General features: G+C 47.3%; 1 protein-coding gene across 1 annotated transcript; it reads left to right on the forward strand.

Annotated features, from left to right (window-relative positions):
- The first annotated feature begins 15502 nt into the window (after nucleotides 1–15502).
- On the forward strand, nucleotides 15503–19245 carry LOC125523230 (chloroplast processing peptidase-like). Its single transcript, XM_048688282.1, has 6 exons — nucleotides 15503–16090; nucleotides 17050–17118; nucleotides 17196–17264; nucleotides 18049–18135; nucleotides 18519–18586; nucleotides 18706–19245. The coding sequence occupies exons 1-6, from the start codon at nucleotides 15626–15628 to the stop codon at nucleotides 18845–18847; spliced, it is 900 nt and encodes a 299-aa protein (XP_048544239.1). The 5' UTR covers nucleotides 15503–15625; the 3' UTR covers nucleotides 18848–19245.
- Nucleotides 19246–20018: the final 773 nt, after the last annotated feature.

The raw sequence follows: 20018 nt of genomic DNA on the forward strand, positions 1-20018 counted from the left end.
TAGCAACACAATTAATGGATTGTATTTTAACAATTGTTAATCAAACTAACAATTCATTTCTTTACACACATAGATAAGTAAAATACTTCTATGGTTCTAGAAAATAAGAGCAGATGACACACAAAAATCCCTGGATTGTGTCTTGCTACATAAACCAAACTACTAGTCAACTCTCCTTTACAATAAGATTAGTATTGTGCAATGGAACAATAACCTAATATGTTTCTAGCCGCAAGCATCCGATTCAGGATGAAAAACAAATCTCCACTATTGTGTATAAACCATACATTCATATAGTTAGGAAATGTACCATGATCTAAACAAGGTTTCATAATTCATAATCCAATATGTTAACTATATAACATGAGACATGGAACCAAATACCCCAAACTATATAATAACGTTGGTCTAGCAATCTACAGGAATATAATCATCATACCAATAGATCCATGGCGAATCATGAAAGTAAACATGAAAATTACAGGAAAAAGGAATTACATGCAGAACTATATATGTCAACAGCAGTGACATCACAACCATGGACTCCAAGTCAAAAAAATCAACACACTCGCACGGTTTTCAGGAAAATAGAAAAAATAGCAAACTTAACAGCATTTGGTAGGCAACATAATTAGCTCTGTGCGGTTAAAAACAGCTAGCTGATTTTAAGGCTCACTATTATACAAATTTGCAGCTTGTATGCACCTTAGCATTGAAGTTGTGCAAAAATTATGAGTATTATCATGTTCTAGTGCACCTATTTTGACACAAAAAGCAACACTATGATATCTCACAAATCCATACAGCCGGTACCATAACAAAGGGTGCACCTATCCAGTGAATATATAGTTGACATCTCTAGCATTATATCCAAGCAAGCAGGGGAACTAGTTCATGTATCAATTCACTAAACTCATTCCGGTTAGAACTTGAAGGCTGGAAACTAATTCCCTTCTGAGATGAGCACATTGATTCACCAAGATTGAACCTGCAAGCAATGTATTACTTCAAGTGGTAATGTTACCTCAAGAAGCAAGTCGCGTGGATCAGTCGGGACTCAGGAGAACCATGTGGCTGATCGTCAAGCCACAACACGCCTCGATGATTGCACGATGGTCAGATGAATGGTCTAGTACTTTGGTCGAGCTAGTTCTATTTTCATCCTTGCGCACGGCCAACACCATGGCTCCTGCGGCTTGCATTGCCAAGGAGGTTTTGTGAAGACAACAGTAAAAATGTCCTTCTCTGGGTAACATATAACTGCAAAACTGATGCATGTAAAATTTCCAGACAAAGTAAATAAAATGCCCTCTGTACTATGAATAAAATTGCTAGTAAAATTCAATGAAATGCACCCATAACAAACATAGTTACAAGCATAAATGCATACCATGTATTTGGAAAGAAATGGCGGTCTTCTCAGCAATGGAAATTATTGGATGATTGAAGAGGGGGAAATATATTAGGAAATAAATGAATTTCCTACCTAATTAAGTTGATATTTTGGCGATTTTTCAACTTTGTTAGAACTCTCTTATTTCTTCAGTTCATCGTTTGCTCACTCGGAGGGAGCAACTAATTAGGGGGTGCCCCCCACGAAAGGGAACGAGCAGTCAGTCAGGATGCTCTGCCTGTTCGACAAGTGGCACATGCGGAGACCTCCCTCGTACGCAACCCCACTGAAAGCAGTTTCCCTTTCCAATTTCTGGTTTTGGTAGTTTTGCAGTTTGCCCCTCCCATCTTCTTGGTTTCCCTGTTTCCCTCCGGCGCGCGATGGCCTTTAAGCCGAAGCGAAACACAAGCCACTTTTGCGCATAAACTCGAAAATTAGATTGCTGATCGCTTTCTTTTTTCTTTTTGACTTTCTTTTTCCCATTATATTTCTGAGAGAGGGAGTTTTTTATGGGGTAAAAAGGGAGGCGGGCTGTAACTTTCAACTATATCAAATAATAGCTTTCAATTAGATACCGCGCTTCCGGCTTTGCCGGTGCCTACACGCTCTTCCTGCTCGCCTCCGGTCTGTCAAATTTTGATATACATCTTGAAGGGGAGTCATGGGTTAAAGTGTGTGTTCGTCGAAGCACATGTTCATCATACAGCACGCTCCGCCTTTCCGGTACATGGCGCCTACAACGCGCTTCCTGCTCGCCTACAGCTCGTCTCACATCCTATAATCCAGTTGTCTAATCCGATTAGTTGGAAGCACACGTGTTTCGGTGGCTGGGAGAACTAGCCTATTCTTTCTAGGAGCACTGGCAAGGAACACATGCAGTGGTCTTTTACTCGTTTGGAAGCACAACAGTGCCCTTTCTCCACAATGCCTTGTCACGCTGGATGGAGCACAAATCTTTTCTGCACTTTGCCTAGAAGCACCAGCCTAATCTGTTTGGGAGCACTAGCGTATTCTTTCTGGGAGCACTAGTCTGCACTGGCAAGGAGCTCGGGTAGTGGTTTTTCACTCGTTTGGAAGCACAAAAGTACCCTTTTCTCCGCAATGACTTGTCACGCTGGATGGAGCACAATTATTTTCTGCACTTTGCCTAGATCCACTAGCCTATTCTCTTTGGGAGCACTAGTGTTAGTGTGCACTGGCTAGGAGCACCAGCAGTGGGTTTTCACACATTAAAAGAAAATATTCAAGTAGTTGTTTACACTTCTGTGGAGCACAGCTTAAAAACATATTGCAGTACTCTTTTGCACTGACAGGGAGTTCAGACTATGTATTGGTCGGGAATACAAAAGTTTAATAGTCTGCAATGCTAGTGAGTTCATACAAATGAAGAAAAATAGAAAATAGTACGAGTCTGCAATGCACATCATATCTCGTTCAAGATAGTGCTAATCTTGTCTCCCATTTCTTGTGTGACTCTATTAGAATCGCTTGTTATTCAATGAAAATCAAAGAGGAAGTGGTGTTGTGGTGTCTTGCGGGTGCTAAACATTTGTGTAACGTGATGCTGCATGAGTGATGTATTGTATGTGGCTTTGACCTTCTGCCTATAGCCTGAACATCTAAAACTCCTTATTCAATGAAACTGGCAAATCTTTTGCCTAGTTTAAAAAAAAATCGCTTCTTAGGAGCATGTATAAGGCTTTTGCCTTCCGGTGATCTACTTCGGGCTACAAAAACACCAAAAAAAACAAGTGTCTTATGATTATTCTTTCGCAATTCTTGTTTTAAAAAAACATGCGTCCCTATTCTATTTTCTATGTGAGAAATCTGTGTGAAAAGCGGAAATTTTCCACAAAAAATATCAAGGATAACTTGCATCGAATGATCGAAATCAGCTGCTATGTCTTCTATGAACTCTTCGCCATCATAGAGAAATGCAAATCTTAGTATGGTGAATGATGATTCACCATGCTCCATTATTTCTCACTTTGCAAAACTTAAAGTCCCAAGACCTCTTGTTTTTGCTTTTGTTGTCTTCTTCTTCTTTGTTGGTTATGGATATCAAGACTTGTTCCATTCTAGACATCTGAGGTTAATTAGCATCTATCTATCTATCTATCTATTATATACTAAAAACAAAATACAGGTGTTTTCCAAAGGCACCACATTAATCCACATCATCAAAATTATTTCGATGGTTAGATCTACAATTTAATGGCTACGTCTATTTAAATTTGTGTAATGGGTGTTCTCCTCAAGGCACCACGTAAACCACATCATCAGAATTATTTCAATGGTTAGATCTATAATTTAATGACAACAATCTATTTAGAATCCCTTAAATCTCATAATGGTTTATGCATCAAGTCATCAGTACTCAGAATAATAAGGCACATCCGTGTCTGCTTCTGTTAAAAAAGGGCTCATGGAAAAAAGGCAAAGACGGCTCAACATTTTTGTTTTTTTCATGGCACGCTCATTGTGACGGAGTACTCGCACAATAAATGCATGAATTTTGGCTAGAGAGCTCAAGCCTTTTGCCAGTCAAAGGAATGTGACACAGTGAATGAGGACATAGTGGCCAAAGTAACAAGGACAAGCAGAGGATCTAGTGGCAATACTATTACCACTGTCATTAGAATTAGAATATTAAATTAAGAATGTTAGTAACTTAACAATGGGGAAATCGTTGCTTTTCACAAAAATAAGAGACTTGGTCTTTGCAATACATCATCTTATCTTAATATATGCAAAAATATATTAAAAGCTCTCTATTATATTATATCGGAATCGAGAGATAATTACCCAAAATATTACCACGAGCCTTTCTTTAAAAAAAATAGTGATATGGTATTATTGATTCATTATTTTTCTTTTTTCTAGTTGGTCCGTCTATTACTTTTAGTATATAATAGATTTCATAACTTCATGTGTTTGATCACAATAATGAACAGGAATTACCCAACAATGTCGTTTAAAGCGACGCTTCTTCTCAACCCTAAACTAATGTTTCCCATATATTCGTTCGCTCTCGTGTTGCTCATGGACACATCTTTCGGCGTTCTGGGAACGGGGGTCCCCAGACATGCCTGCCTGCGGCCTGCGGTGTGGCTCGAGTGGGGGCCCAGCGCGGCCCATCTTCATCAGCTCAAGCTCAAGACCCTCGCAAGGGGCCAAGCCTCGCGGGGCGGACGAAAGGAAGCTTCCTCAGAGGCAGCCACATCAGGCAGGCTCGCGAGGAGGCGGAAAGATCAAGGCAGGGGTACCTCGCGAGGAACCAGTGACGCAAGCCATGACGATCGAGACCAGGCGGGCGCCGGCCTGCGCAGTGTCCTTGTTTCCCCTTTGGTGCAAAGGGGGTAAGCACAGGCCAAGGCATCAGGCAAAGGTTGACATTCCGGTACAACGAGACCAAGACTAGCAGAGCGGCAGGACGGAGGTCACCGTGGAGCCCAAGACGGCGTCATCGCCAGTACTTTTGGCAGCCGAAGACCACCTTTGGTCAGGATAACTTGTACTACATGTTCCCCTTCAAAATGGCCAATTGTTGGCGCCCTTCCCGCTCATTATTTGGGGAGAGGCCCAGGGCCTCTATAAATAGAGCTAGCCACCACAGAGTAGGGACATCTACCGAGAATGGAGAAGACGGCGGGAAATCTGGTAGAATCTTAGCAGAGAGAAAGAGAGGCGACTGAACTCACCCTAGCAGTTCATCGCCCCAGCTCAAGAACACCTCTTGCGAGGTTGTTCTTCCTTTGTACTGATCCTCATCAGCCGCTGAGGCAATCCACCACACCACACACTGGAGTAGGGTATTACACCACAACGGTGGCCCGAACCAGTATAAACCTTGTGTCCCTTGTGTTGTTCATTGTTTCCAGCTCAAATCACGCGAGGAGATTGGACGTAGATCGGTAGGGGAGAGATCTCCGCACGCACCCCAGTGTTCGAACCTCAAGGGTCTGCCGGAACCCGAAACCCGACATTTGGCGCGCCAGGTAGGGGTGCACCAGAATCTTTCTTCCTCCGCATCACGTTCCGTCGCCTCGCCATTCAGATGTCAGGCGACCCGACTGCCACCGCCGACCGCTGGGCAGCGTGGCCCGCCCACGCCGTGGCACCAGCCCAGGGCAACCTCAACCTTGCGCCTCAGGCAGCCCGCGCTCCGCAAGGCGCTGCGAGGCGCGGGCGACGCGGCCAGACGCCGCCTGCCCTCAGACCACGGCAGGTGCGGGCCGCAGCAAGGGCCTCAGACCACGCCGCGTCCACAGCGCCGTACTCCCGACGGGAGCAAGCAAACTCCAGTGCCGCGCTCACGGTGGCCCGAGAGCTGCTACGGTGCCGACTGCTGGAAGGCGGCCGCGACGTGTTGTTGGAGCGAGTAGCTGAGCTCCTAGACGCCGCCGCCTCAGGAACACCTCCTTTCTACATCTAGCTGCCACCCCAGACCCAAGGCGGGCCGCATGGTGGCATCGTGCGCACGCGCGCAACTTGCAGCGGACTCCAGGGCCCGTTGAGCGCCAACACCTCCGCCGGCACCGGGCGGCAAGTCACGCCAGCCCCCTCTTAGGCCGGCGAGGGGATGCACACCGCGGCCTTCGGCCTCGGCGGACCGCCGCACCATCACCCCCAAGACGGTGCTCCAAGCCAGGCTGCGTGGCATACGGGATGCTACGGCGAGGCGCACAGGGCGGTGACCCCAGAAGCTTATGTGCCCTGCATGGTGGATCAGGGGTGCGCACTGGAAGAAGATCATGGCTCATTCCTCGGGCCAGGCTGGGGCGAGGAGACTCCAGGAGCTGAGCTCTTTCAGGAACCCCAGGAGAACCTCGACGACCGCACCGTCGCCGGCAACTATCGGGTGCCACTCATCCCTCAGGAGCAAGCTTATGCTAACCATGGGTCGCAGGAGATACAGGTCTCCGCAGCAGGTGGCTGCCCCAATTCTGCAGCCTCATACCCCTCAGGAGGAGGGCGCAAGGGGCTGCAGGAGAGGGGCCGAGATTCGAGTTCGTCGCCGCGGTGGTCGGAGCAAGGCGTTCTCAGGAGGTAGGCCCCTTGTCGGGGAGGTGCCCCAAGGCCTGCCCCCGGCAGCGGACCCGTGGTCGTCGGGGGAACCGCTGGCGACCGCTCTGCCTCATTGGCGTCGTCCTGGTTTCCGGTCGCCGTCGATGGCGGCAGAGTGTGGCGCGAGGCGGGGCCCTCGTCTGGCGATATGAAGCAAGGCCAGTACCTGTGAAGAAGGCCCAGTGTCTGTGAAGCTCGCTGCCCCGTGACACTCTCACGTAATAATGAGTGGGGTTGTACACGCCCCGGAGTCTCCGGAGAGCCGCCCTCGGGCCTCGGGGGCTCCCGCCCACGCCCAGTGGCAGCACTTAGCTCCGCGCTGGTGAGAAGACGTCGAAGACTAGACTAGGTGCCGGACGCGGCCTTTTGCTTTTGCCTTTCCTTGTTGACGAAGTTCTTCGATTTGGATTTAAGTTGGATTTGAGCTTGGTGCTTGCGTGTGTTTGGGGGAAGGGGTGTTTAGTCTCGTTCGAGCAATCTCTCGCGTTCTGGTTTTTGGCTTTGCGTCCAAGGTTAACATCGGTTGCCCCCCCTCGCGAGCCCCTCGTGAGCCGGGCCGGGCCAGGCACGTTCACAACCAGGACCACTGTTATCGCACCCTTCCCGGAGGTTTTCATCGTGGGATCCACAAGTTAATCAGAAGACACCCGAGGTGCAGCGGCCCCCGCAGGCCCGCTCGGGACTCGTCGGGGTCGGAAGGTACACAAGTCAGCTGACCCATCACCGGGCCAGCAGCTATGTTCACACACAACATTATGCTTACCAGAGTACTAATTGCAAACCTTTACATAGGGGCTTCCCCTCCCAAAATGCTCTTACATCCTTCAGGGCCAAGCCCGAACTTTCTTCGTGCAGGCTAAACGGCAGTAACGCGCGGTCAGTCGGACGTATCACTCACCGCGTCTTGGGCATCCTCGGAGGCATCACTAGCGTCGTCGACATTGTCACCACCGCCGCCAGCCTCTCCATCAGCGCCAGGCTCGTCCACAACGTCACCTTCATTGGCACCCACGACCACGCCGTCGTCATCAGACGCAAAGGCCCTGACGAGGGTGTCCACGTTGTCCTCCACCCACCGCGTCAGGTCGCCCCGGACGGCAATGGGCACGGTGCGATGGCAGCGTCGAAGTCGAAGTGGGGGTCCCTGTCCTGCAGATGGCTGAAGACGCGGGAGAAGGCACGCCCGAGCAAGGCTCGGCTCCTCTCTTCGACAAGCCAACGGGACCTCTCGGACCGGTTCTCCAGAAGCGTCACCACATCGGTGAAAAATTGGAGGTTGCCGGCGTAGTTGACCTCGTGCGGCAGCCTCGCAGACATAACCCAAAGCTGTGTTGGCCCTCTCTCGGAGCGTTTGAAGCATGGGGGCATGCACATGCTTCAGAACCCGCCGCCGACGAAGCTCGTCCTCACTCCGCTGCGCGATGGCCTCGGCGTCATCGACCCTCTGTTGAAGAAGAAGCTGCTCGGCCCGGGAAGAGGACAGCTCCGCCTGCGCCGCGCCGAGGGTGGCTGCGGAGGAGTCCGCACGCCACGTCGCTTTGGTCAGTTTGGCCCTGAGGGCTGCGGTCCCTGCCCTCGGCCTCGACCTTGATCAGCCCCAACCTCGTCTCGTATTCGCGCTCGAAGGCCAAGCGAGCTTCCGTCACGCGGCAATCGACTTCTTCCTGGGCTCGGGCTTCGCGTGCGGCAACGTCATCCTCCGCCCGGGCCACCAGGCGCTCCCTCGTCTCCAACCACTCAAGGTCAAGGTTGCGCTCGGCGGCCTCCAGCGTCAGCACCTCCTCGCGCTTCAGAAGCTCCGCCCGATCAACAGAGGCCACCCCCATCGACTCAAGGGCCGCCTGGCGCAATTCCACTTGCTGCTCCAGGGAGTTGCTCCAGGCTTGGAGCTCCCGTGCGCGCTTCTCCGCATCCTTGCGCCGTCGGTCTGCCTCCCGAGCCTCCTCGACGGCCAGGGAGCAGGCCTCTCGCGAAGCTGCCAGCGACGCTTCAGCCTTCGCATTGTCAAGATCATGTTGATGACGCATGAGGGCGACGGCTACCTTTAGTTTGCGCCTCTCCTCAGCAAGGCGTAAACCTTCGGCCTCGAGGCGCACATCCTCGTCAGCAAGCTCTGCCCCGATCCGGCTCACCGCATCCGCCGCCCCCTGAAGGAACTCTTCGCGAAGGGCGCGTCGCTCCCGAGCGCGCCTAAGCACGTCTTCTACATCACCCTCTTCCACCGGAGCATGCGGAGGGCCCTGGGGCGGCTGGCCTCCTCTCGGTGCGGGGCTGGGGGCTGGCGCCCTAGCCATCGCCGAACTGGCCTCTTTGGGAATCTGGCCCGGCGTCGGCCCGCCCACGGAGGAGGAGTCGAAGATGGACTTCAGCCATTCACCATCAATGATCAGAGGAGGAATGCGGGGCAAGCCAGATGCGCCCCAGGAGGATTCATGAAGAAAGGACAACGGGTGCGCAGGCTCGAGGTGCCCTATGGAACGGACCACTCCACCAACTGGTCCGGCAGCAGGGGTGCTGCTCGAGCTCGGCGAGCCCAGAGCCAGCGGAGAAGGCGAAGCTTGGGGGGGATGGCTCCCGGGCTGGCTCGGCGGGTTTCAAAGGGCAGGGTCTGAAAGGGCCACAATCAGTCGCGGGGATAGCAAAGCGAACAAGCAAGGGAAGAAGAAGACTTACTCGTCCATGGCAAAGTACTTCCTGCGCTTCAACAAGCGGCAAGGGCGGTCGTTGCCACCCAAGGCCTCCTTCCTCTTGCGGAGGGCCTCAAAGTCTACGCGGAACCGACCCAAGCGCTCAGCGCATGGGTCGGCCCCTGGTGCGGAAGAAGCGTCAAGGTGATCAGCGCTAGTGGAGTCAGCCTGGGGGGCGCCGTCAGGCTTCGCCTCGCGAGGAACGGCTGGGGGCTCGGGAGCCCCGGCCTCAGGAACCACAGGCCGCAACTCCGCACATACCGCCGCTCCAGGGCGGGCCTCAAGAGACGCCGCCTTCAAGACTTCTCGCGGCGTCGGCGCCTCGACATCGGACGCCTCAACTCTCGCCAGTTCTCATCTCCCCGCCCTGTCACCCGAGGAAGGACCGCTATGGGCGCAGTCCCCACTCATCGAAGCTGGGCATCTGCCTCACAAAATCGGCCCTGCCGGAGCAAAGATACAAGAGGATGCCATTACTACGAAGGCTGCCTGGGGAAGGATCGCCAATCAAGACCTTGAGCACCGTCTGCAGCACTTCAGGCGCCAAGTCCTCCTCCTGAAGCCGCATGCGGTCTCTATGCCCCGCAAAGTCCCACATCCGGCGAGAGTGGCGCTGAAGAGGAGCAATGCGACATTGGAGGAACTCCTTCACCACCTTGGGCGCTGTCACATTGAGCGCCCTCAAACTCTGGAAGCGGCGCCAGACGAAGGCGAGCTGGGGGCTCGCGAGCACCTCGTGATCCCAACCCACGTGAGGAACAGCAGGCGAGGTCGGGTGCGAGAGCAGAGGGTTGGGCACTCCAACGTCCACGTATAGCCACCGCTCTCTGAACCTGGCCTCAGGAGGAGGAAGGCCGAAGTCGATCCCTGAAGCGGCCGTCTCTGGCACGGCGGAGAAGCTCACGCACCCTGAGCATTGAGTGGGGTCGCTCATGCGCAAGGAAAAGAAGTGGCGCAGCAGGGCAACGGAAGGAGGTATGCCTATCATCGCCTCGCAAACAAAAGCAAAGGCAGCCAGAAGGGTAATGGACTCCGGCCCGAGGTGCATCACATGGATATGATAATGGGAGAGCACCGCATTGAAGAAGGCGGAAAGGGGGGGAACCAGACCTGCCCATAGAGCATCGGTGAAGAATCGGACCTCCGTGACGATCCTATCAAGGGAGGCATGGGACGCAGGCCAGGCCGTGGTCCTGCCGCACTCATTGAAGATAGTTGCAAGGGCGGAGCGGACCTTGTCCAAAGCTTCTGGATTGAGTATGATCGACCGGACGACGGCGGGGGTCGAGGCTGGAGGTGTGTGGGGTGAAGGCGCGGACTTCTTTCCCCTTCCCTTCTTCGTCGGCGCCATGGCGGTGAAGAGAAGGAAGAACTCGAGCTGGATTGGTGGCGGAGGCTGGAGCTCAAAGAAGAAGGAAAGATAGTAGGCGGGCGAGCAGTGGAAAGGAGGAACGACTGTGTGCAACTGCGGGTCCGCTTAGCCGGGCGCGCAACAAGGCGTCGTGGGGAAGCACAGACGCCCACGTCCAATCAATCGCCACGCGGCGCCAAGGCCGCAGGCTTTTGGGGCCCACGGCGCTTCGCGCTCGCACCTTCACTTCCCTGTCAGGCCAAGCCCGGGCTCGCCATGGGCCCGGGGGCTACTGTCGGCGTTCTGGGAACGGGGGTCCCCAGACTTGCCTGCATGCGGCCTGCAGCGTGGCTCGAGTGGGGGCCCAGCGCGGCCCATCTTCATCAGCTCAAGCTCAAGACACTCGCGAGGGGCCAAGCCTCGCGGGGCGGACGACAGGAAGCTTCCTCAGAGGCAGCCTCATCAGGCAGGCTCGCGAGGAGGCGGAGAGATCAAGGCAGGGGTACCTCGCGAGGAACCCGTGACGCAATCCATGACGATCGAGACCAGGCGGGCGCCGGCCTGCGCAGTGTCCTTGTTTCCCCTTTGGTGCAAAGGGGGCAAGCACAGGCCAAGGCATCAGGCAAAGGTTGCCATTCCGGTGCAACGAGACCAGACCAGCAAAGCGGCTGGACGGAGGTCACCGTGGAGCCCAAGACGGCGTCATCACCAGTACTTTTGGCAGCCGAAGACCACCTTTGGTCAGGATAACTTGTACTACATGTTCCCCTTCAAAATGGCCAATTGTTGGCGCCCTTCCCGCTCATTATTTGGGGAGAGGCCCAGGGCCTCTATAAATAGAGCTAGCCACCACAGAGTAGGGACATCTACCGAGAATGGAGAAGACGGCGGGAAATCTGGTAGAATCTTAGCAGAGAGAAAGAGAGGCGACTGAACTCACTCTAGCAGTTCATCGCCCCAGCTCAAGAACACCTCTCGCGAGGCTGTTCTTCCTTTGTACTGATCCTCATCAGCCCCTGAGGCAATCCACCACACCACACACTGGAGTAGGGTATTACATCACAACGGTGGCCCGAACCAGTATAAACCTTGTGTCCCTTGTGTTGTTCGTTGTTTCCAGCTCAAATCACGCGAGGAGATTGGACGTAGATCGATGGGGAAGAGATCTCCGTGCACACCCCAGTGTTCGAACCTCAAGGGTCTGCCGGAACCCGAAATCCGACAACATCAATCGCCACCACAATCCTACTTGAGTAGGAGCCACCCTTGCCTCAAGCAACCAATGCTTGCTCAACGAGCTCCTCTCTCTCTCTCTCTCGGTGTGGCACTGCATCTGGTTGTGTAATGGGTCCATTATGGATCCATCTCTGCAGTGCTTTTTCTATATTTTGGAATACAAGTCCATGAGGGATGATACTCAGAGTGTGTCTTATATGAATATTTACTAGTTCACATATTTTAGCGTGTTTGTTTTATATGTTTTGGTTGACATGCAAGATAAAACCATTAGAAGGGATATTTAATTTAATCAATTAGTTTGGAGAAAGACAAAATGTAATTGGTTATATTTATGCTGGGCCATACCTGAGAAACTTGGGGACAAGTGCAAAATCACAATTTAGGCCCCATATTCAATAAATCCAATTAAAGTATTTTTTTAACAATCATTTGTGGTATAGTAGCATAATTTTTTCAAAAATATTTACATGATGCTAAGAAGAGCTTTTAGTAGTATTGTGAGTTGCACTAAAGAACATGCATGAGAAAAGGACTTCCTGCGCTTCTCCATGACCAAGTAGTGAAATTACAAAATATGACTAAAAAATTGCTACGAATAAAGTATGAATCTTATCATTGTAAGATCCAAACTGACAAAAAAGTTGTACAACATATAAGTAATCGCTCAGTGGAGCAATAGTTACAGAGAAAATGCAACTCATTGTCATTGAAGAAGGTGAAGAGTCAGCTCACAAAGATTTAATTTGCGATGATTTTTGGGAAAGGCGATGGAAACAGGAAGCGGTGTAAACGAGGAGTCCTGCCTCTTTACTTAGTTCTCCCGTAAGTTGGGCCATGTGCCTTGGGTGGATATTCGTTGCAATGACATGCATAGTTTTCTCTAATATTTAATGACCCGTTTGTCTAACATATCCCGACTCTTGATTGGTGATGATAGAAGTAGTACTTTGAGAATTTGGGCCCCTGGGATTTTGCGGGCCCTGTGCAACTGCTCCGGTTGCACATGCCCATGTACAGCCTATATTTTACTTACTATATATTCCAAACGTTTGGTTTGGTGTACAAACCATAATGTACCATGCTAGAATGAGGGTGGCATCAATTATAACTAATTTGTCTCAAATATGTTTGAAACTCTTTAACTGGAGAGTATCTTGTTTGATAGTTACTCTTTGATTTTGCTTGCCTCTGCGATAGAACATTGACGACATGCCCCTTGGTGCTGAATTTGGTGGCTCTAAATGGAACAGGAACCATATACGAGTAGTCCTTTATGCTATTTCCACTCTTGTTTCAGGTGTAGCTTCATTGTGGTTTCAAGTATTTGTTATTCTTTCTTCGGTGCGGCATGTCCACCAATTAATGGAAAAACATTAGGAGTGGAACTTGGGCCAAATCATAGGAGGGGCGAATGGGCTGGTGTTGGGCGCGGCCTAAACTAGGCTTGGGGAGCTCCTATTCAGCGGCCTACGCGTTGAATAGGGAAGAAACATGCACCTTTCGCTCCCCCCGAATGTGTTTTTGGACCGGGCCTGGCGGGGGGGGGGGGGGGGCTGTTTTCTTATTTTCTTTTCTTTTCTTTCCTTTTTTGTACTTTTTTATTCTATAAAATAGTTTCGGATTTTACAAATATGATTTTTTGAAGAAAAAGTATTTAAAGAAATATAAAATGCTCGTGAATTCAAAAATATTATTCATGATTTTGAAAATGTTCGGTAAATCATAATGTTTTGCGGATTCAAACATTTTTCTGTGGAAAAATGTTCACATACTAAAAACAAATAATGATCTGAAAAACACTATTTGCAAAAACTAAAGAAAATGTTCAGAATTTTCAAAAACATGTTCACGTATTCAAAAATTGTTCATTAGTTTGAAAAATTGTTGGTAAATTACAAAATATCCACAAATTATTAAAAAATCAGAAAATTCAGAAATGTTAGGAAATTTTGAAAAACTGATCAATTCATAAATTGTTCGCTGACTCAAAAAATGTTAATGAATTCAAAAAATGTTCATATATATTAAAAATGTCCGTAAAAACAAAAAATAATCAGGAATTTCCAATTTTTCTCCAAAGTTCACAGAATGTCTGCCGATTCAAATATATGTTCGCTAGTTTCAAAAAAAGTTCATATTCCAAAATTTTCCTGAATTTTTCAAAAATGTTTGTGATTCCAAAACATGTTCATGAACTTGTAAAAAAAGTTCACATATTTTTAAAAATCTTTGCGAATTAGAAAAATTATCATGATTTCAAAAAATCTTCACAAGCTCGAATAGATATTTGAATTTAAAAAAATCGTGATGTCAACAAATGTTCAGGATTTAAAAAAATATTTACGAATTAGAAAAATACTCATGATTTTACGAATTTGAAAGATGTTCCAAAAGTGAAAAGGGAAAATAGAAATAGAAAAAAATCAAAAAGAAAAAATGAACATGGAAATAGAAAATTAAAAGGAAAAAGAAAAATGGAAAACATAAAAGAAAAAAAGAAAAAGATGATAAAAGATAGAAAAAAGAATACATCGGTTCAGGGGAGACATTCTAGAACCTGCCCAATACGGCAATACCGGTCCATACACTGGACAGGCGCGGGGCAGGGTGGGGATGGGGAGTTGTGCACACGCTTGGAATCTATCCAGCGTGGTACGCTCTAAATGGGATCTTCCCTAGGCTTGGGCGGATTTACTGATTGCGTGACCATTTATTTACCGAGGAACATGGGTTGGGGCCAATGCCATGTTGGCCTCAACCAACAACAAATTTAAACAACACTCGGTAGGCAACATAGTTAGATGTGTGTAGTCAATAACACCTAGCTGATTTGAAAGCTCACTGTTATGCAAATCTGTAGCTTTTAGCACCTTAGCATTGAAGCTGTGCAAAAATTATAAGTAGCATCATGTTCTAATGCACCTATCTTGACACAAAAAATAATACTATGATATCTCACAAATCCATACAGTCGGGACCATAAAACCAAGGGTGCACCTATCCACTGAATACCTGACATCTCTAGGATTGTATCCAAGCTAGCAGGGGAACTAGTTCATGTATCAATGCACTAAACTCAGTCCTGCTAGAACTTGAAGGCTGTAAACTAATTGCTTTCTAAGATGAGTTCACCAAGATTGAACATGCAATCAATATATTAGCTTAAGAATCAAGTCACATGGATCAGGCAGGAGAACCGTGTCACTGATCTTCAAGCCACAACACGCCTCGATGGTTGCACGTGGGTCAGATGAATGGTCTAATACTTTGGTCGAGCTAGCTCCAGTTTCATCCTTGCGCACGACGAGCACCATGGTTGCTGCCGCCTACATTGCCAAGGAGGTTTTGAGAAGACAACAATAAAAATGTCCTTCTCTGGGCAACATGTAACTGCAAAACTGATGCATGTAAATTCCCATGCAAATTAAATAAAATGTCCCCCGCATGATGAATAAAATTGCTAGTAAAATTCAATGAAATGCCCCCATACATATGTACGTACAAGCATAAATCCATACCAGGTATTTGGAAAGAAATGGTGGTCTTCCCGAGAATGGAATTCGATGTATGATTAAAGAGGGAAAATATATATATATATAAAGAAATAAATGATTTTCTTATCCAATGTATATATCTTACTTATCTTTTATTATTTCTCCTGCGTGGGCTTCAGTTCCTCAGGGCCCGATTTCTTACCGGCCCACCTCCAGAAAAGAAACGAAAAACCTCCAAGAAAGAATTGTCTAAAAAAAAGACCTCAAGAAAAGAAAGAAAAAGTCGCCGACCGGCTTATCCCACCCACTCCCACCAAGCCACAGCGGCCGAGGCGGACGCCGGCGAGCCGACGACCACCGCCGCATTCTCATCTGCCCGCTTGCCTCCGCAGCCATGTCTTCTTCCGTCCACTTCTTCCCCGCCGCCTCGCAGGCTCCCACTGCCGCCTGCCTCCTCAGGCCCTCCCCCAAACCCCTCCTCCACAGCCCCATCTCGGCCACCACCGCCGCCTTCCATGTCCGGACCGCCGCGCCGCGCCTCCGCCTCAGGAGGCGAACTCGAGTTCGCACCGCCCCGAAAACACCGCCCGAAGCGCCTCCCGTAGGCCCCGACCCCGACGGCGGGGGCGGCGGAGGAGGGGAGGGCGGCGGTGGAGGCGGCGGGGACGGGGATGAGGAGGGCGAGAGGCAGGGGCTGCTGCCCGAGTGGCTCACCGTGACCACAGAGGACGCCAAGACGGTCCTGGCCGCCGTCGCCATCTCGCTCGCCTTCCGCGCCTTCGTCGCCGAGCCGCGGTTCATCCCCTCCCTCTCCATGTTCCCCACCTACGACGTCGGCGACCGCATTGTCGCCGAGAAGGTCCGTCCTTTCTCCGTACCTTGTTTTTGGTTTCAACACGCGGTGCCGTCAAGTTCTGTGCATGAATTAGCCTCTTTCCAACTTATGTTAGACATCAAAATCGGTGCTTTATATTTTTTTTCCAGAAAAACACACTTGATATTGCTCTAGTTCTTATTAGTAGTTACTACTGTAGTAGTCAATGTGCTATGTTTGAAATGACAGATGAGTTTCTGGTGTGCTGCTGCACTTACTATGCTTGGAATTTCACTTTCATAACGATTAATACAACACTGAATACCATATAAATGCAATTGGGATACTAGCCCTGCAGGCAATGGCTGGTCTTTTGTAGTATATGATAAGATCTTAACAGGTGCAAGTATAATATGGAAAATATGTATGGTACCACTGATAATGTTTTTTAAATAGGACTCATTATAATTGTTCTGTTGTTCTCTGAACTAACAGATCTAAAATTATTGTTGTGTATACGAAATATATAATAACGAATCATCTCAGAGTTAGCAAATATGCTTCAGTATATGCTATGTATATCTCCTGTCGATGTTTTAGAAGTTCTGAGATGAAACTAGTCTGGGATATATGTAATTCACTTTGCTGACTTTGTCCATATTTGTGTTTGGTTGAAAAATATGTCATAACTATTAACCACGTATAAAATCTCTGCAAAAGGTATGGAAATATGTTTTTTTTTCTTCATTCAAGCCAAGCATTTACCTGATCCTTAGTCCAAAGTGTGTGTGGTCATCAAGGCAGGATGCTCTGGGGGTTTGTAGAGTAGCACATAAAGCTATCAAGTTAATCTAAAATGCAAGATAGTTCTATAGACCACTATGGCACCTACAAGCCTTCATTCATGATGTTCTTATTCATGTTGGATTTATTTGATATTTTACCAACTATAGATTTTCTTTGTTAACTTGATTGCAAGTTTCACCAATACCAATATTTCTCAGGTTACATACTACTTTAGGAAGCCTTGTGTAAATGATATTGTAATATTCAAAAGCCCGCCGGTGCTACAGGTAATTACAAATCATCCTTATATGCAGTGTTTCCAGATAATATATGCTGATTCTTGGTTGTGACTCTTCCTGTCCAGGATGTTGGGTATACTGATAATGATGTTTTCATCAAAAGAATAGTTGCCAGGGCTGGAGATACTGTTGAGGTTAGTTTCAGAATTGGAAACAAACTTTAGATGAATATCTATATCTCTTGACTGATGTCGTTCTTACTTGTTTCCATACATAAAATCCTCTGTTAGTATTTTTCTCCCTAAAGTTTGAACGGGGTAATGGTTCCAGCCAACTGTGAGGATGTTCTCAGTTTCTCACCAGGCAACAGTTTCTGGCTGATCCTTCAATTCGCCAGTTGCTTTTAGTGGTCTACTGAAGGCAATCATTATATGCCAATCTCAGTAGAATTGCTCAAACTATAATTTGTATTTTCGATTGCTTAGGTAATCAAGGTCATCTTGTGTATATTCATCAAAATGCTGTCAAAAATTTTATTATGTCCAGATCTTTGCACAGCCCAATTAGAACAAAACATGCTAAGAGAGGAGAATATGTTGAATAATAACTTGAAAGAATCACAAAGTGACATAGTGCATCTTACATATGCAATACGACCAAATATTTTGATATTGGAGAGCCTGCAAGCCTAGGATCCAGTTCATACAAATTAAAAATGGTGTGTAACTGCATATTTACAACCCAGTAGTTACAGAAGTCAGAACAAACAAGGATGAGAAAATAGACACAAAGTGTGATGCACATTAGAAGAAAGACACCCTTGGTAGCTTAAAGTAAAGTGATTTTCTTCTATTACAAGTTAGTCTAAATTTTAATTGCTGTCTGGACATGTTAAATTTATGGCCAAATTTCTAATGGAAACACCAGAACTTTCTCAAATAAAGAAGTCTTAATGTTTCATTACCTTTTATGCTGCAGGTTCATAAAGGAAAACTAGTTGTGAATGGTGAGGCTAGGGATGAAGAATTCATTCTTGAGCCACCTTCTTATGACATGAACCCAGTGGTAAGGCATTTCTTAGGCTGCACATGAGCGGTAGAGATCTCTGCTTAAATTATGGCATCCTTTTATGTAACGTGCTCTAGGAGATACTGTTGGTTTTGTCTTATGAACCATTTTTCTGTGACATGTTAGAAGGAACATTCGACTTTTCAAAGAAATTATTGTTGAGGTTCCTAAAGTAAACTTGTTGATTTTGTTATGGCAAACGACAGAATCCCTGAAAGTCAACCTACGTGGGATATCCCGAGCTATTGGATAGAGAAGTTGTATGCATGTTGTGTTATTTACACATACATGAATACTTGAATATGAACTCTATCTGGTTCTAATAGGTCATGATGTTCTTTTCAGCTAGCTAACAATCTTTATCACTATTTTCCTTGCAGCAAGTGCCTGAAAATGCAGTTTTTGTAATGGGAGATAACCGAAATAACAGTTATGATTCCCATGTGTGGTAATACTGCCGACTTCACTGATTTCTTTATGCTGATTTTCCCATGTTTCCTAATGGTTAACTTCTTGCATAACAGTGGAAGTTTAATTAGCATGTACAATTGCACTATTTCTTTTCAGGGGTCCTCTTCCTGCAAAGAACATATTGGGAAGATCTATTTTCCGGTACTGGCCGCCTGGTCGAATAGGGTCAACTACCCGTGATTGCTTTGGCCCTGAAACCAAACCAGAATCACTCATTGATGTCAAATTGACAAAGTAGAAATTTAGTTAGTTAGTTAATTTGGTGTGAAGTTCGGGCTTCTGGCAATTGAGCTTATATTTTGGACTAAATATTCCTCCTTAGTACTTAATAGAGTAGTACATTTGACAGCAGCAGGTCTTCTAGAAATCAGAGAAGGGAACAAATTTGATCCCCATGGAATTAGGAATGACAGTCGCGAGTGCAGACCATTTTGTTCCAAGGTTTCTGCTTGTTTCTGCCCCTTGTTGTATGTATATTAAGGAAATTTCTTGTTTATATTCCGTCAATTGGAAGGTTCTCATTCCTAATTAATGACCCACAAAAAAAGGCTACAATTGATTTCCGGATTGTGTGACATCATGTTCTAGCAAGACTGAAAGAAGAGCTAGAATAAAAAAGCACGCTTTGCCGCGCCATTTTATCCTTGTCGTTGTGCATGAAATTTTCTTTTCTTGTTATATTTGTTAGTAATGTTGTGATGCCACACTGCCACTTGATAGGCCAATTACATGAAAATACAATCCACGATGTACCAATAAATTGTTATCTTAAAATAATTTTGCTCTGTTGTCATAGATCGAAATTTATTTATTTCACACTATGTAGAAGAGGTGACATAATAACTTGGAGAACATAAACAGTTGTTTTGCATGTTGCATATAATTATTTGTGCAAGGGACACTGAATTTCCCAGCTCAACATTTGGTTCAAAATGTCCGACTAGTTTCGGTCTTCCAGATGAGATGGGCCAAAACGAACACCACAAAGGAGGTCTGGACACTGTGATGAAACCTACAGTCCAAGGTATGCCAAATAATTGGGAGGACCAACTGTTTATCAAGTTTAATTTAAGCAAAATAATCCTCAAGGTTATGTGATATCAACTGTGACCCTTGCCTTCAATTTTTCAAGATGGTGTCTACCTCAAGCTTTTAGATTGAAACTTATAGGATTTTGATTAATCTAAGGTTTACAATGGGTGTAGGACAACCGTACTAACAAGAGGGGGCACAAGCAAATGTAGTTTGGTTTGAATTCCAAAACGAGATCCTAAGCCAAAGTCCAAAAAAACCCACCTTAGCCACTCTACTTGACCACTTCTACATTTTCCTACATATCCGGTACCACCGTGTTATCCAACCGGTACTACCGTGCCCATATAGAGTGAGTTAACCCTACCGAACAAACC

The sequence above is a fragment of the Triticum urartu genome, chromosome 7 (genome assembly GCF_003073215.2).
Source record: "Triticum urartu cultivar G1812 chromosome 7, Tu2.1, whole genome shotgun sequence".
NCBI classification, from domain to species: domain Eukaryota; kingdom Viridiplantae; phylum Streptophyta; class Magnoliopsida; order Poales; family Poaceae; genus Triticum; species Triticum urartu.

Coding starts and splice junctions, on each gene's coding strand:
- LOC125523230 (XM_048688282.1), top strand. CDS start 15,626: ATGTCTTCTTCCGTCCACTTCTTCCCCGCCGCCTCGCAGGCTCCCACT. Junction 16,091..17,049: donor ACCGCATTGTCGCCGAGAAG/GTCCGTCCTTTC, acceptor AATATTTCTCAG/GTTACATACTACTTTAGGAA. Junction 17,119..17,195: donor AAAGCCCGCCGGTGCTACAG/GTAATTACAAAT, acceptor CTTCCTGTCCAG/GATGTTGGGTATACTGATAA.